Source organism: Vanessa cardui, chromosome 7 (assembly GCF_905220365.1).
Source record: "Vanessa cardui chromosome 7, ilVanCard2.1, whole genome shotgun sequence".
Lineage (NCBI taxonomy): Eukaryota > Metazoa > Arthropoda > Insecta > Lepidoptera > Nymphalidae > Vanessa > Vanessa cardui.
In genome coordinates this window covers 9,136,843-9,153,993 of record NC_061129.1, presented here as the reverse complement: position 1 = coordinate 9,153,993, position 17,151 = coordinate 9,136,843, and the positions used below count along the sequence as shown (strand labels likewise).

Below are 17,151 nucleotides of genomic sequence, written 5' to 3'. Positions count from 1 at the left end.
CATTTTTCAAATATATACGTTTAAAACACAATTTTCGGACAACATCATTGCACAGCATTAATTAATATAAAATATTAAACAGATATATTTGCACTCTTGTATATACAGTAATTTTGATTATTAAGGGAGCGCTGAAATACTTGGTGGTAGGGCTATGTGCATGCCCGTCTGGGTAGGTACCACCCACTCATCAGTAATTCTACCGCCAAATAGCAGTACTTAGTATCGTTATGTTCCGGTTTGAAGGGTGAGTGAGCCAGTGTAACTACAGGCACAAGGGACATAACATCTTAGTTCACAAGGTTGGTGGCAAGGAATAGTTAATATTTCTTACATCGTCATTGTCTGTGGGTGATGGTGACCTCTTACCATCAGGTGGCCCATATGCTCTTCCGCCAACCTATACCATAAAAAAAAGAAATCTTCAATAGATTCATTGCTAAAGTTGCTTCAGCTTGTTGCTTTAATCTGTAGCACACCATTAGAAAACAAATACTGTCGTATATAATTTTTTGATTAGACATATGTGTTGCGAGAAACTCTACTTAATTTGGTAGCTTGTTTCACACGTTTTCGCCTCAATGAACAGTGTATTTTTTGTTATTGTTCAATTCGATGTTACGAACAAATTAAGGCTGAAAGAACAAAAAATTGATTATACTATAAATATTTATTACTCGACGTACGAGTATTTATAAATACATTTTTTTTCTAGTTACAAAGAATTCATGAAACTTAAACGCATAATAATTGTATTAATTAATTACTGTAAAAAAATCTCAGGATTTATGCATACAGACGAGTTTCACTTTTGCGTCCATTTTGTGTATTACCGTGCATTTTGATTATATATATATTTTTATATAATTATAGCGAAAGTATCTTTTCTCGAGACTTATGCAGAAATTATTTGTCTATTATAATAAATTTCTATTTTAATTGTCTTGAGTTTTATGTCATAAAATCATATCGTATGTTTTCCGTATAAAGACTATCAGGTTTACGTATAGTTAGTTAAACATTGAATTCCATGTTTCTGTGACTCTGACATCATCGAAAGAAAAGAAAGAATAATTATTACATAATACATACTACATACATAATAAACTAATCACCCCGTAATTGAAATGTACAGACAAACCTACCATTTTATTGTCAAAGTTTATACGGTACAGTCAGAGTAAGAAAACCGTCAGTCCGTCAGAAGAACGTCAGTTTTCAAATTCATTTCTTTATCAAGTCTTAAACGCTTAGTACTTTTTGAACCTAAACATCAAATCATTGCGACGCAATGTAATTCTCGATCGGTAGAGCAGATTACCGCTCATACTGAGCACAAGAAAATAGAACTTAAGGTGACGAACCTTTTCTTACACCGTACGGTACATATGATGGTGACAGTATCATGAGCAGGATATCCTCAAAAATCAGTCACGTGTGCAAGATTAGTGTTTAAGTTTGTAAGCAAGCCCGAATACACTCTCTAATCATTCAGTCATACGTGATTTGGAAAATATTCGATTCGATTATAGATTACCTTCAAGAGCAACAATAATAATTTTAAGGAATTGTTAAATACTCAGCTTTATAACTTTGACAAATTATTTGGGGATATAAAACCCTTTACAAAGGGAGAAACAAAATCCGTAATATAATATGTATTATATTTATAAAACAACAAAAAAAAATTGGAAGGTATGCATATTAACTAGTAGGTAATTAACTGTTTAACATATCAGGATTTTTTATCAATTAGCATCAACAGTATATACTAAGAAGACGGTAGCACAAAAAAATATGCTCCTTTAAACGCGCAAATATTATGAGCTTAACTTTGTGTCGACCTGACTGGAAAATTGTACTTTGGATATTATTCATAGTAGCTTTACGTTCTAATAGAAAGAAAATATTTGCACAAGTAAAATCAACGTTTAAAAATTAAAGGTTTTTGGGAATGAAAACATCACAAGAGTAAAAAAAGTAAATTATTAGCTGGACTAAGGCTACCTTCTCCTTTTGAGAAAAAGGTTTGGATCTTATTAGACGCTATTCCATTATTATTATTAATTTGGTACATAATTATGTTATTTTTTATATAACTTGAATTGTAGGGTACTACAATAATTAAACAAAAGTATTTTATTTGCACATGTCCGGATGATTCTGCCGTTAAATAATGTAAAAAAAATCTTTCCTTTATACAAATCTTGCGAAACTACCGCATCGTACAGTAATTATATGTGTTCATTGTTGCTTTACTTTAAAAGTGAATATTTTCTATCAATTTACTTAAAAAATAAGTTAAATAAAGTTATTATTTATTACACAATAAGCTACAAATAGAGTTTTCTATTATCAATCCATAACATAACTTTTTACGTAAGATTCATGAAAGTAAAAATGTTATTATGAAGTGTAATTAATATTATTAAAAAAATAATAATATATACCTATGTGATATATAATAAAATCTTTGAAATCTATCCACTTTGAAAATTTATATAGATTTCTAATAGAATTAGTAAAACAAAGAAAATAAAACAGGCATCTTCAATGTTATAACAGTATCGAGAAAAACTTTCTTCTAAAAATGACAAATTAATTCTCTTAGACAACAGTAAAAATACTCTTTTAATTGTGATTAATATATTACTCGTATATTATCTGATCCGCCTGAAATTCCCATCAATATATAATACAATGAAGGACACGGCTATATAATTTTAAATTAGGCGTTAAAAGCGCGGCCCTAAAATTTGGTAATTAAATTGATTTAAAGCCGAACTAAAACTGTATTACTATTAATTCAATAATAGCAACATACGTTTTTTTATTAATCATAAATAAAATATTTTTTAAGCTTTGTTTTAGTGAGGTTACGTACGTAAATTTTTGGCCCACAAGACCACGTAGCGTGACTGACTATAAATTTTCTAAGTTAAAGAAATACAATCTAAAATAATAAAATTTCTTTCTAAAACTACATCATGTAGTCACGTAGGCCTAAAGTGCTTAAAATTTTCATTCAAATCATGAAATAAATCATGTAGATATTTTCTTTTATTGTATCCATTCAAGCGCTAGTATAAAATTGATAATATTAAATGGCATTTGCGATACAACTTACCCGGGTTTAAAGTCACCATTACAATTTCATAAAACAGATCCAAATTTTAGTGAGCCATGATTATATCAATAAAGCACATTATTACGAAAAAATGACCGCGTGTTTTTGTCCGAGTACGGTACGTATGACCATTACAAAGAATAAATTCTTACTGACCATAGTAGATTCGCGCCCCGCCGAATGTCTTTCGAGCACAGCAGACACAAGACATTCTAACACTAGTTACAGCTACAATGATTATTCAAATAGTTAATTACTTACATCGTGTATATATTTTTTGTTTGGGTATAACTATACTTATGTAATCTGTCTTGAATTTAAGCAAACGAAAAAATTAAAAAATTAATTTTCATTTTGAATAAGTTATTTATTCTTAAATTTTCTTAATGTTATGTTAATTAGTGCGACTGTCTTGTCGTACCATGTCTTGTGTCTGTGTTACCGATCACTGTTTGGCAATACCACCTAGACGAAATGGACTCCACCGATGTTACAATACACACGCATTATTGTATTTCTTATCTACTAAAAAATCTATGCAATCGTTCAGCTTTTCACTCTCGATTTCCTCTTTCGTCAGAACTTCCTTTGTTCTTGTGGGTATGTTTTTAATAGCAATATGGGGATACAATTATCCATTTTATTTTCATAAATGTTTTACTCCTAAAGACATTACTCGTATTACACAAGTGTAAACCAGTCTTTTTTTATTATATCCGTTAAGTTATAGTTATTATATATCATATGAATAGTTAAGCAGGCTTATTATGGAAGATTGCAGGCTCCAGGCGAAGGTCACAGGTGACCTCAACGAGTGGATCATTGGCCATAGACCGCATTAAATATTGCAAACTGTTTGTACAAAGCAAATATTTTTCTTCTTAATTAATCGTACTATAGACGAGTAAATTTGCGAGTAAATATGCTTCTGGTATGTGGTCATCATCGCTCATAAAGACAATCATTTTAAGAATTATTAACCATTTTTACACCTTAAAAAATTTCAACTGTGACTCGACACTAACTTTTCGAAGCTGAATATATAGTAATATAAATACTGTAGACAGTATAATAATAATAATAATAATCATCCCGTATTTTAATATACAATGGTCACTGTATGATTATATCATATTTTTGTAATTTATCTCTTATTTAGTAATTTTCTTATTTTTTGTCATTGCATTTATGCATACTTCAGAGTGTGTAGTTTAAATATGAAGTAACATAAAAACTTATAAGAAAAAGTTGTTTCTAGAATCGCGAATGCAGCAACTTATCTGATCAGCACGCACTTAATTATTCACGGAACTAAAGAATGAGCGGAAACGGTAGATACAAAATAATTCCCTCCGAAGCCATACGCGATTCACGGCTGATGTGTGATAACATCAAATTATTTATTGTTAATTAGGAATTTAGCTACGAAGCCCAACATTAGGTATGTTGAAGAAATTTGCATTCTGAAGAAACAATGATTTCTTATTATTATTTTAAGCATGGTCGTGCCAAACGTCGTTTATTCCCTTTGTTACATAGGGTCAATTAGCCAGAGAAATATAAGCTGATGATTGATATCGTCTTAAACGATTTTCGCCACGACGGCTAATGTTATAATAAACCAACCAAATAAGCCAATGATAAATCCAGGGAATAGCATATACAACTCTACTGGATAGAGTTCAAGTGCATGAGTAATGGCTGTGCATGCTTTCCGAGGCATGGCATTCAACAACTAAAATTTTTAGACTTATAGATGCTACAGAGATTTCAATAAAAAATACCAGTAACCTTTTATCGGCCCGACTTGAACCCAACTCGCTCTGAATTCGGCTCAGGAGCCCCGAGACCAAAGAGGCAGCAAATATAAGAACAACAGCATTGAATTTTAAATTTGATAATGAAAATGAAAATTATGTTAAGCAATGTCCGTTTGCTGAGAGAATTCGTTTACGAACGGATGTTAAAGTAGTTTTGAAATAACGAAGAATTTCGATAAAAATATGTACCTATATCGTTTCTTTGTCTTAATAAATAATAACATAATGTGCACTTACAATTAATGGTCTAATTTACTGTAAAATAAATAAACTGACAATCCTTTATATCCATATTAAGTTGTTACAAGTGTAACATGAGTTCTGATCAGCTGACAGACGTCAGAACGTCTCTCAGCGGGCAGTCTTTATATTAAAATTAAGGTACTGATGGGACACCTTTTATCAGTGAAATAATTTTTACGCTTTACTGCCTAGATGTACTACCATAGATTAAAAAAAGTAGGAGACGCAGCGACTAAAATATTTTACTTACAAATTTTGAAGAGACCGTAAATGAAGTCAATCGCTGAAATGTCTTTCTAAACGCAAAAAGAAATCAAAATCACATTATCAATTGATATATTTTGTAATTCATTAATTCCATAAACTAAACTCATACAAAGTCCTATAATACTACATTAAATAACACAAGTAACAATGATTTAAACAACGCTTACCTTACAACTTGCAAAACTAAACTAATATTATCGATCGTAAAAAGAAGTATCATAACTAATTATGAACTAGTAGTTATCAATCATCGAAGTTTTCATTTTTATCACGCAATACGATACACGTTTATTTGATAAATATATAAACAAGGCCGTTAGTTAATAGGGGTTGCGCGTAAAGTGAACGTAAGCGGCATGCTTCGACGCGTCGATGTAGATATGCCCAAAGAACAAAGAACTACTACAAATGCCATAGGTATATTAAATATTATTTAATATTTATTTAATTTAACTTGAAAGAAGTAAAATAACCGTAAGTAATTGTTTAATTATGAAAAGGTAATGTTTCTATTATTTCAACTTCAAAACTTGCATAAAAAAGTGAGAATAAAATCACGCTAACCTTTTGTTTGTTTATACAGTTCATAGCGAACATATTGACGACCGTTAATATTGTTATAACATTAAAAACAGAATTTATGTTCAAAATTTCTAGTATTCTATTTTAATTATTTATTATTATCTTCTAAACATATAATAAAATTAGAGTGAAACTAATGATAACGGATGAATCGCGTATATTAATTATTTTTAAACATCCCGACGTTTCGAGCACTTTGCAGTGTTCGTGGTCACGGGTAGACTAAGATGACATTTGTCTATTTGAAGAACAAAGGAAATATTATTAACAACTACCGCCAACGATTTCTCAATTGATATCTTGAGTAACGTTCCGGTTGCACGCAGAAGGCACTAACTGTATCTTTAGGTCTTGCAGTCTGTTGGATTTGGGATTTTAAATTTTTAATAAGTGGATCCCAGGTGTTAGAAAGTCTCCAACCATCTTCTCTATTGAAGTTCGGATGTTTTTGAATTTCAATAGCCTCGCGTATCATTCTAGGAATGAATCTGTGTTCTCTAGCGAGGATCTGTGGTTTATCAAATCGGATAAAATGGTTAGGTTTATCCAGAGCATGTTCACAGACTGCAGACTTTGAAGAACGCCTATTTTTGACATCTCCTATATGTTCCTTGACCCTGGTACCGATGCTTCTCTTTGTTTGGCCTATGTAAGATAAACCACACTCACATTCGAGTTTATATACTCCTGCAGTTAAGAGGAAGCTACAGACACACAACATGCCTATTGAATATGCAGAGCTGTTACATCACTGCCTCACATCAGGTTATTTATTGTGGAATGATGAATTCTATGTACAAGTTGACGGGGTAGCCATGGGTTCTCCAGTATCCCCCGTGGTCGCCGATTTATTCATGGAAGACCTGGAGGAGAGGGCTCTTCGCTCCGGACCAATAACACCTAGGTTTTATAAACGGTACGTAGATGACACTTTCACAATATTACCTAGTGATCTGACATCTGCATTTTTAGTACATCTTAATTCTATAAATAAAAACATTCAATTTACTATGGAATTAGAGGCAAATAATTCTTTAGCTTTCCTTGATATCCTTATTATCAAGAATCCTGATAATACATTAAGTCACACAGTTTATAGGAAACCCACACACACCAACAAATACCTCAATGGTGACTCGCACCACCACCCTAGTCAGTTAGCTACCGTTGGCAAATCTTTGTTTCAGAGAGCCCACCATCTCTGCGATGCTGAACACCTAGAGGACGAGCTACGTCAGGTCAAGCTTGCACTCCATCAGAACAAGCTGCCCGTGCCTCGCCAGCATCGCAGAAGCCGTATCAAGCCACCCACAGTTGAGCGACAACCTGCATTTCTACCATATGTGAAAGGAGTTACAGACAGGATTGGCAACATCTTGAAGCGAGCTTCGATTAAAACCGTTTACAAGCCTCATAAGAAAGTGAGCCAGTTCTTGAGACCTATCAAAAGTAATATCCCTTTGCAAACTGCAGGAGTATATAAACTCGAATGTGAGTGTGGTTTATCTTACATAGGCCAAACAAAGAGAAGCATCGGTACCAGGGTCAAGGAACATATAGGAGATGTCAAAAATAGGCGTTCTTCAAAGTCTGCAGTCTGTGAACATGCTCTGGATAAACCTAACCATTTTATCCGATTTGATAAACCACAGATCCTCGCTAGAGAACACAGATTCATTCCTAGAATGATACGCGAGGCTATTGAAATTCAAAAACATCCGAACTTCAATAGAGAAGATGGTTGGAGACTTTCTAACACCTGGGATCCACTTATTAAAAATTTAAAATCCCAAATCCAACAGACTGCAAGACCTAAAGATACAGTTAGTGCCTTCTGCGTGCAACCGGAACGTTACTCAAGATATCAATTGAGAAATCGTTGGCGGTAGTTGTTAATAATATTTCCTTTGTTCTTCAAATAGACAAATGTCATCTTAGTCTACCCGTGACCACGAACACTGCAAAGTGCTCGAAACGTCGGGATGTTTAAAAATAATTAATATACGCGATTCATCCGTTATCATTAGTTTTATTTAAATGTGTAATAATCGCGAAAATTTAAGACAACAAAATTAGAGTGTCTGTTTGTATTATTAAAATAGCCCTTTGCCCAATGCATACATAATAGACAAAAATTGTAACAATTTTTACAATTTTTGTGTGTCTGTCTATCTGTCTGTTTATTCCGGCTAATCTCTGGAACGGCTGGACCTATTTTGACGGAACTTTCACTAGTACATAACTGATATAATAAGGAGTAACTCAACGTACAGAGTCGCGGGCCTAGCTAGTGTAAAATAAGATTGAAAACATTTAAAAAAATTATATAGAGGATGGTTTTAAATCTATTTTTAAATAAAACAGATTCACATTTACTAAATTGTACAACAGTTAACAAAATTAACACACCAAGCCTTGTTTATCATCTTAGATATTACGATAATTGCATTGATACATTTAATAGGTACTGCCTTTATTAACTAATTCCTATCAAGAACATATTTGTTAGATTTCATTTCTAATCATCTCTATAGTCTGTGGCGCGCCCAGTCAGCGCTCGTATAACGTGCACTCGCTTAAAATTGGCACACAACGGAAACATACCCACTTACCATCTTATAACTGTTAGCTTAATAGATATAATAATGACACAAGTTTTTTTCTCACTGACATACATATGCGTTTATAAATGCTGTGATTACCTTTTGAACTTTGATTTCAAATGAAAGATAAAACTTATGACAATTAGTAAGTAAAATATTATAAAATAATATTCTTTGACTTAAATATGTAACGCAAGATTTAAATGAGTCAATGAAAAAATATGAAAATAAACTAAATTTATTAACAAATTGTAAAATTATATCAAAGTAAGCACTCAAACACCACTAATGCCTATTTCAATCAGAAGAGGGCTACAGAATAAAAAATACTTATATTGTGTAAATATAAAGTTTGTTTAATTCTGCTCCATCAATTAAAATGGAAATGACACCATACTTGGTGGAAGGGCTTTGTGCAAGCCCGTCTGGGTAGGTACCACCCACTCACCAGTTATTCTACCGCCAAATAACAGTACTCAGTATTGTTGTGTTCCGGTTTGAAGGGTGAGTGAGCCAGTGTAACTACAGGCACAAGGGACATAACATCTTAGTTCCCAAGGTTGTTGGCGCATTGACAATGTAAGGAATAGTCAATATTTCTTACAGCGTCATTGTCTATGGGTGATGGTGACCCCTTACCACATGCTCGTCCGCCAACATAGGTTGGCGGACGATAAAAAAAAATCCATAGAGAAGGTAATTAAATTAATCTTTCAACCACATTATATTTGAACTAAGAAATATTGGCGTAACTTCTATGATTTGCTATCGGAGTATGCTCGAAATGTTTGTATGTAGTAGACTGCAATTCCCGCCATCACATAGTGACGCAACAAAATACTCATTACTAAATCGTAAAATTACGAATTAAAATTGATTAAGACTATATAGTCTAATATCATTCTTTATATATATAAAGAATGATATTATAAATTCGAAAGTAACTCTGTTTATCTATTTGTTGCTCTATCATGACAAAGGACTGAACCGAGCTTAATGACATTTGACATTAAGGACAATGACTTACTTGGGCATTAAAATTCGGTCTTTATAAAAAAATGAGAACGGAGTCGCGAGGAACAGTTAATGATTAAAAAGTAAGTAGGTATTAATTACAACACAGATTTTATTGTTCTATAAGTAAGTTTATTTGTTATTCTTACCAATCGTGTTCATTCATAAAGATATTAAATCTCAACATTAAATTACGTCTATAAGATCAGATCTCATGTATTCATGCACAGTGAATATTAGACATAACAAAAAGCATATTCCAATATTTACCGCGCCATATTTCTCTAAGCAAAAGCAACTTATGTTTGATACTGAGATGCAGAGCGCCACGGTCCGTCAGCGGAGCGTTAAGAAATAGACCCGTAATGGAAAATGTACATACAGTGATCTGGCGTAGTCGAATTGTTGTTCAAATTTAAATAAATATCTATAAGAAGTAGTGAATCATACTCATGTATGTATCGGTTTTCAATATCTAAGTTATATTTTATACTAGCTGCACCCGCGACCTTGTACGCGTTTGAATGTAACAAAAAAAAAAACTTGTAGCCTAAGTTACTCCTTATTATATCAGCAATCTGAAAGTCCCGTCAAAATCGGTCCAACCTTTCCAGAGATTAGCCGGAAAAAACAGACAGTCAAATCGACAAAAATTGTAAAAAAGACTTTTTGGTATATGTACCGTGTATACATAATTTAAGACACTCCAATTTTATTATATGTATAGATATCATTACAAAAAAATAGCATACATGTCACTTTGGCCTGAAGGAAACCCGCTAGTACATATTCCATTAAAAAATAGAGACTTTAATGTTAATAAAAATATTTATATTACTAGTTTAGACTGGAACATACTGGTTATAGTACTAGTTAAGACTGGTGCATTATTATTGTTTGGTTAGACTACTTACTGTCATTTTTCAAAGGTTTTGGTATCATAACTATTCTTGCCTCATATCAATCTACATTAACATTATAAATGTAAAAGTAACTCTGTCTGTCTGTCGCCTTTCTACGACCAAATCGCTGAACCGTGATCAGTTGTCCACAATTAATAACGACGTGAGATCAAAGTACTATACTATATTACTATACTACTTGGTGGTAGGGCTTTGTGCAAACCCGCCTGGGTAGTTACAACCCAATCATCAGATACTCTACCGCTTAACAACAGTACGCATTATTGTTGTGTTCCGGTTTGAAGGGTGAGTGAGCCAGTGTAACTACAGGCACAAGGTATATTGCATCTTAGTTCCCAAGGTTGGTGGCACATTGACGATTTAAGGAATAGTTAATATTTCTTACAGCGTCATTGTCTATGGGTGATGGTGACCACTTATTACCAGGTGGCTCATAGGTTATCCGCCAACCTTATAAAAAAAAACTATTTAACAACTTTTTGCTAGTTTGTTAGGATAAATATTATCAAATATTTGTATATTAATCCGGATTTAAGAATGAATAAGTCAAATATATTACAAGATATCTTCTTAGACCTGGTGACGCTGTAAGCGTGGAACGGAGATTTTTTTTACATCGAAATATCTAAACGCTATCTTACTAATTACTCTGAGTTAGTTTAATTGCTGGCTGTTTGTGTTTATTCATAAAATAATATATTTAACTCGATAGGTCTTGTGACACGATTGCTTTAAATCAAATAAAAATAAATTATTTTGACGAAGGTACAAAACCGTTTGCTTTTGTGCAATAATCTCATACCCTATAAATAATTTGAATTGTTTGATGTAAGAAATAGTGAATAGGAATATAACTAATTCTTGAAGAAAGTACTCAGAAGTGTTTACATCGATTTTTTTTCTTGGATATATTTAAGTTACATTGATTATTTTATTTTCGGCAATCGTTAGCGTATAAGTTTATACGTAACTCATATAAAATAAATTATCTCCACTTTGCTTAAAAAATATTTAGGGATAATAGAAATAATTCTCCTCCTAATTCCTATTTATTAAAAGTATATTTTTTATATACATTAAGATATAAAGTAATAAGATAATAAGATAATATTTGGCTTATTGCTGCAGATTATTATTATTAAGATTCCCTTACTCCATCAATACGCGCAAATGTTTGCGTTGTCGCCTAATAAATCTATGTAAGATCTATGAAGTGTGACACACTTCCTCAAAATTACAGGGAACAGGGGTGTAAAGTACCTATGCGGTATGTTGTCAATAAATTCCAATCGAACAGGATTAACTAAACTATAAAGTATAAAACATAACGCAAACATAAAGTAATTCTTAAGTCATTTAAGTCCTAAATTAAATGTAATTTCACTTAAAATTAAATTAATAAAATTTCACTGCGAGTGAAACTCTTTAAGAATGTTCAAAGAAGATAATATTAGATCTTTATATAAAATAATCTATGGATATCTGTTTGAGATTAATTTTTGAGAGAAGGTTTGGAACATATTCTATCACGCTGTTCTAATGATGGTGGAATACACATGGTGCAGAATTTCTATGAAATTAGACACATGCAGATTTTCTCACGATGTTTTCCTTAACCACCGAGTTCGAGATGAATTATAAAGGCAGTCGCGATTATTTTTTATTCAGTGGTGCTTGCCTGCATTTGAACCCGCAATAATCGTTTAAGATACACTTGTTCTAACCATTGGGCCATCTCTGCTTCACCAGCCACCGGATATTGCCTTTTATATATGTAGCTACCTACATACGTATAAAATATTAAGTAAACAGAAAAATTGCTTATAAATAATTGAAATTTGCAGAAAATTTGTTGCAGTTAAGTCAAGGAAAAAATGAAGCTAGAATTGGCTACACAACTGAATTAATTCACAGTCGTTATTTCTACGGGGAAGTAAAAGTCTTATTTAGTTTCTTTTCAAGTATTTCGTTGTGTGCGTTTTATATTAAATTGCTTTCTAATAGAATAAAATTATTTGACTCGTTTTTTTTGTTAATTACGTAAATTTATTTGTATTTAAAGTTTATTGCACTCGTCAGGTAAAATTTTTATTGAAGCGTAGGATAGTTGTTTTGTTATGAAAGTGGGAAACATGCCAAATTATCTCTTTTAACATAATATTTCAGAAAACATGTTTACAGATAATTATTTTTCAGAATTGAAAATAGAATATTTTTACTTTGCCTACGCTACCCGGTATTAACAAAATAGTTAAAGAGGTATGGTACGACGATGGTACGGTCATATAATTATCACATTGTATATTTAAAAGACACCAAAACTAGGTGTTAAGATTTAATCATACAAATTAAGTACTTACTGTGTCAGCTGACATATTTCCTTCGGCAGTTCAGTGATCTTGTTGTCGGTAATATCTAGATGTGTAAGGGCTTGCAGGGAGCTCGTTTGCGGTGGCAGCGCGGGTAGAGCGTTGCCGCGCATGCGCAGAACCCGTACCGCAAAGCCATCGGATGCATGCTGCGCGAGGGCTGTAGGCAGGCAGGAACGACCGCCTCCACTTAGATCCAAGACGTTCGGCGGTTGTGAACTTTGCGTACCCTGATGATATCGATAAAATTTATAAAGTCATCCATAATGCTAATCTATTTCAATCTACTATAGATATTATTACACTAAGAATGTTTAAAAAAACCCTGTACATTATGGTACAAAACGCAGATGACACAATGGAGTGAATAGGTAGGTTGGTATGGAATTATAAGGTTTATATTGAAAGATGGCATCTCAAATCTAGAAAACAAAACTGAATTGTCAACTACTAAATTTGTGTTCATTTTATATTACGTAAAGGAAAACATCGTGAGGAAACTTGCATAATTTTCCGGATGTTATTTCACATAATAATATCCAACATACTACAGCGCAGTAAGATAGGCATGAGATCTTAAGCATCTCTTTAAATAGTAAAATTTGAATAGCATAGATTTTAATTTATATTTACACGTAGATATCGAAAGTTCCCTTAGAGATAACTATATAATTTAAATTGAATACCTAAGATTTGCGTAGGAATCAAATGTAAAATATATATTTGAAAACGTACCGAGTTTTCACATATTTCTTTATAAGTAGTCGGTTCTAAACTGTCCAAGAATACATCATCAGCAGTCTGTTGTGAAAATACATCTAAGCTATCAATCTCCTGCTCATCACACTTCATCGTTTTGTGTTCGACCATTCCAGATAGTTTTGCAACAACTTCATCTACTAATATTAATAATTAGACTAGCTGTTTAATTAAACGTAAACACTGCACTTTTTTTCATAATATTTTTGAACACAACGGTCAGTAACGAACCTATAGCAGCTATTTGTTGTGAATATTTATTGCTCAGACAATGAATTAAATCAGATTCTGAGCTTAAAAGTTTTAACTTTGAAATTGAGTTTTGAACTTAAATCGTTACCACGGCGGCCGACGAACCCGAGCAATGGTATGTTTAAAGACTACGAAACAATTTCTAGCAAATCATTCCGTATTCCACTCACGAATGTATTCACTTGATACACGACATTTAAGTGTCCTTGCACATCGCCTTTGGCAATATACCTAATCTTAAATTTTAAAAAACGATACGTCACTTTTTCATCTTGAAATATTTACGTGGTTATTTTTTTGGTGTTGTTATATTAGATATTACAATTTGTTACGTTTTTAAATGTCAAAGAGCGCGTCAAAAGTTCTGCTCGCCGCGGTTTTGACTGACAAAGATGCTCGCCCGTTAGGCGTTCAGGATACTCGGAGCGTGACAATTCGTAGGGCGGTGCATGCATTTTCTAATTAATTCAATTTATATATCTACATATTTCTGAAAATATTGTATATTTATGGTAGAGAAATTCGTTCTGAGGTCATTATCATATCAAATTAGAATGGTAAAAATATATTATAAAGACCGTAATAAACGCATTCATAATAATTACATAAAACATAACAGGTGAAAGTGAACTAAAGAGATTACAATAGTATTTACGTAATACATGAATGAAGAACAAATTAAATGACAACACTGTTTAATATGAAACTACAAAATAAGAACGCTATTGTACAATTCATTAATTTTTTTATGAGATTTTTAATTTTTCATATAAATTAGTAATACGCAACCCTAGTCTCGATATGAATTACACATTGGAATGTCAAAAGTTATCTAAGTGAAAAGATTTCTAACAATTTGCCGCTGTTCTGAATGGATCGTTAGTTTGCGAAGTGTACCGGAATCGAATCCTAATCCGTTTAAAGTTTACGTAGATTTCAAACAGTAGTGTAATTTCAAATGTCAGTGATGTACTATTATGGCGATGCTTTGAAGATTATTATGAACATTAATACCAGTAAACAGCTCTCTTCAAATTCTACAAGTCGAATTCAAATCGTAATTCAGTTGATAGTTTATTTTCGATGTTTCGGTATAACATTTTTGAAGGAACCCAGAAATCAATTATTGTTGTGACAATTAACTTATTTACTATAAGTTATCGTTTTAATTTCATAATAAGAATGTTATACTATTATAAATCAATGAAATATAGTTTATTATCCACAAATAATAAATTTTGTATCAAGTGTTGTACAATGGGCGAACTTATTAGCCATCTTTTCCATAAAACCCAATTTGAGAGAGATTTTTTAAAACCATCGGGATAGGCGGTGCAGTCATAAACTTACATAAACTAACATATGTATAAATATTTACACACTAATCCTTATACTTACAACATATATAATGTATGTGTGTGTATGTGTATGTCGCTACGATACACTAATACATATTTATGATAATAAAATGTTATATTTAAGGAAATTTATTGAAGTGGTTTAGCTCTATTATCTATATTTAATTAGGCTCGAGATTAATACGTTATAAAATAATTAAAAGGTCTAAATAATTTCTAAATAATAACATACCTCTTTTAACCAGCAAAACCACATATTTCGTTCCCAGACTGTGTTGAATCCAAGAAAGAGATGGTTTAGACCAGAATCTAGTAAGCTGTTGCCTGAGCATCGTGGTTTCACGCAAAGAACCAGCCTCTGTGCCTTCGGTTGGCAGAGCTCGATGCTCCCTCCACTTAGCTCTAGCGAATCCCATGATACACCTTAAAGAACAATCAATACCAATTATAAACAACGCGCTTAAAATTATTGTTCTAATGGATGTTGTATATGCAAATAGAAACTCATTTTATTTAAATACTAAGATAAGTATCTTCATAGGCTGCCTACAGAAAATTATATTTTATATAAGCATTCAGATAAACAAACAATATTTTGGCCTTTGTTTTGATACAAAATCATCATTGGATAATGATAATGAATATTCACGAGTAGAATAACAACAAACAATGATTTGGTTTATTTTAATTGTTGGTTCTATTTTATAATCGTTTTGTATGGTAAACAAATAATATGTTATTGTACTGCCTGTGACTAGGTACACTTGAATGACGAAATGTAAATGATGTAACTTCGAAATACAGCAGCATATTGATTGCAGTTATGACTTAGGGGCCGGAAGGAACCGATTTTTCTCATCCATATTCTATGTTTACTTGATACGAATGTAAATTTAATATTTTAACTAATAATATAAAACTTATACATACAAAATATGAAGCTGAAAAGCTTGTAAAACTACATCTACTTCTTAAATGAAGTCTTTGCCGCCCTTTCGGCCTCTGATGGGTTTAGTCCAGTTCTGATGATTACTGTTCCCAATCAGACTTATAATAAAAATATTTTAAGTTAAATATTACCATATATATGTTTTCCATATTATCTTATTTGTGATATAGTTTTTAATTATATTATAGTTTAAGCCCTACTCTTGTCAATTAAAAATGTCTACATAAACAAAAACATACCGTATGTGTGAAGCTGCGACCCAATGATGTGAGCAACCCGCGGTTTCCATTGTGGAAATACGTGTCCTTTCAGCACATAAACCGTGCCTGAACGAAGTACTCCACCTGACCGGCTGGCTGGCCCCGCACACCATCGTAGGGAATGACGTAATTCCGGATCTACTGCAAGCCTTAAACGTCTTGCTTCAGATGTCCAACCACTTTTCGCTAGAAATTGCTCTTGAATCCGTAATGGAAATTCCGTTAATTCCAACCGTCGAGAATTTTCCCCGCCAATTTGTAACCACAATGTCAACTCTTCATTGAAACCGAGCTTCTTGTTTACATCTTCGACTGTAGTGTTGGGAGAAACTTTTATCAGTTTGCTGGAGGCATCGACTGAGAAGGGTTCGAGGCCGTCGAAAACGCGTATCCAGGTGAAGTCGGAGCGCGGTTTGAAACCTCGCGTGGAGGCGAGTCTGCGAAGCGATTTACGGGGCACTGGAGGCGATGAGGCATGCAAGCCGTCGTCACAGACCATGGCGCGGCAGATGGACGAAAGGCACGGAGGCCGACGGCGCAATGCCCGTGCGCCGGACGAAGTACGCTGTTGCATTACAATTGGGTCGACTGTGGTGGGGGTGGGAAACATGTCGCTCGGTCAGTC

General features: G+C 32.9%; 1 protein-coding gene across 1 annotated transcript in view; it reads right to left on the bottom strand.

The window, feature by feature from the left end:
- LOC124531176 (protein phosphatase PHLPP-like protein) overlaps positions 1 to 17,151 on the bottom strand; it is a 21,672-nt gene extending 4,521 nt beyond the window's left edge. The window contains exons 1-3 of the mRNA XM_047105662.1: positions 16,506 to 17,151; positions 15,550 to 15,740; positions 12,940 to 13,178 (exon numbers count right to left, since the gene is read on the bottom strand). Coding sequence (XP_046961618.1) covers positions 12,940 to 13,178; positions 15,550 to 15,740; positions 16,506 to 17,136 — 1,061 coding nt within the window. The 5' untranslated portion in view covers positions 17,137 to 17,151. The remainder of the gene's footprint in view (positions 1 to 12,939; positions 13,179 to 15,549; positions 15,741 to 16,505) is intronic.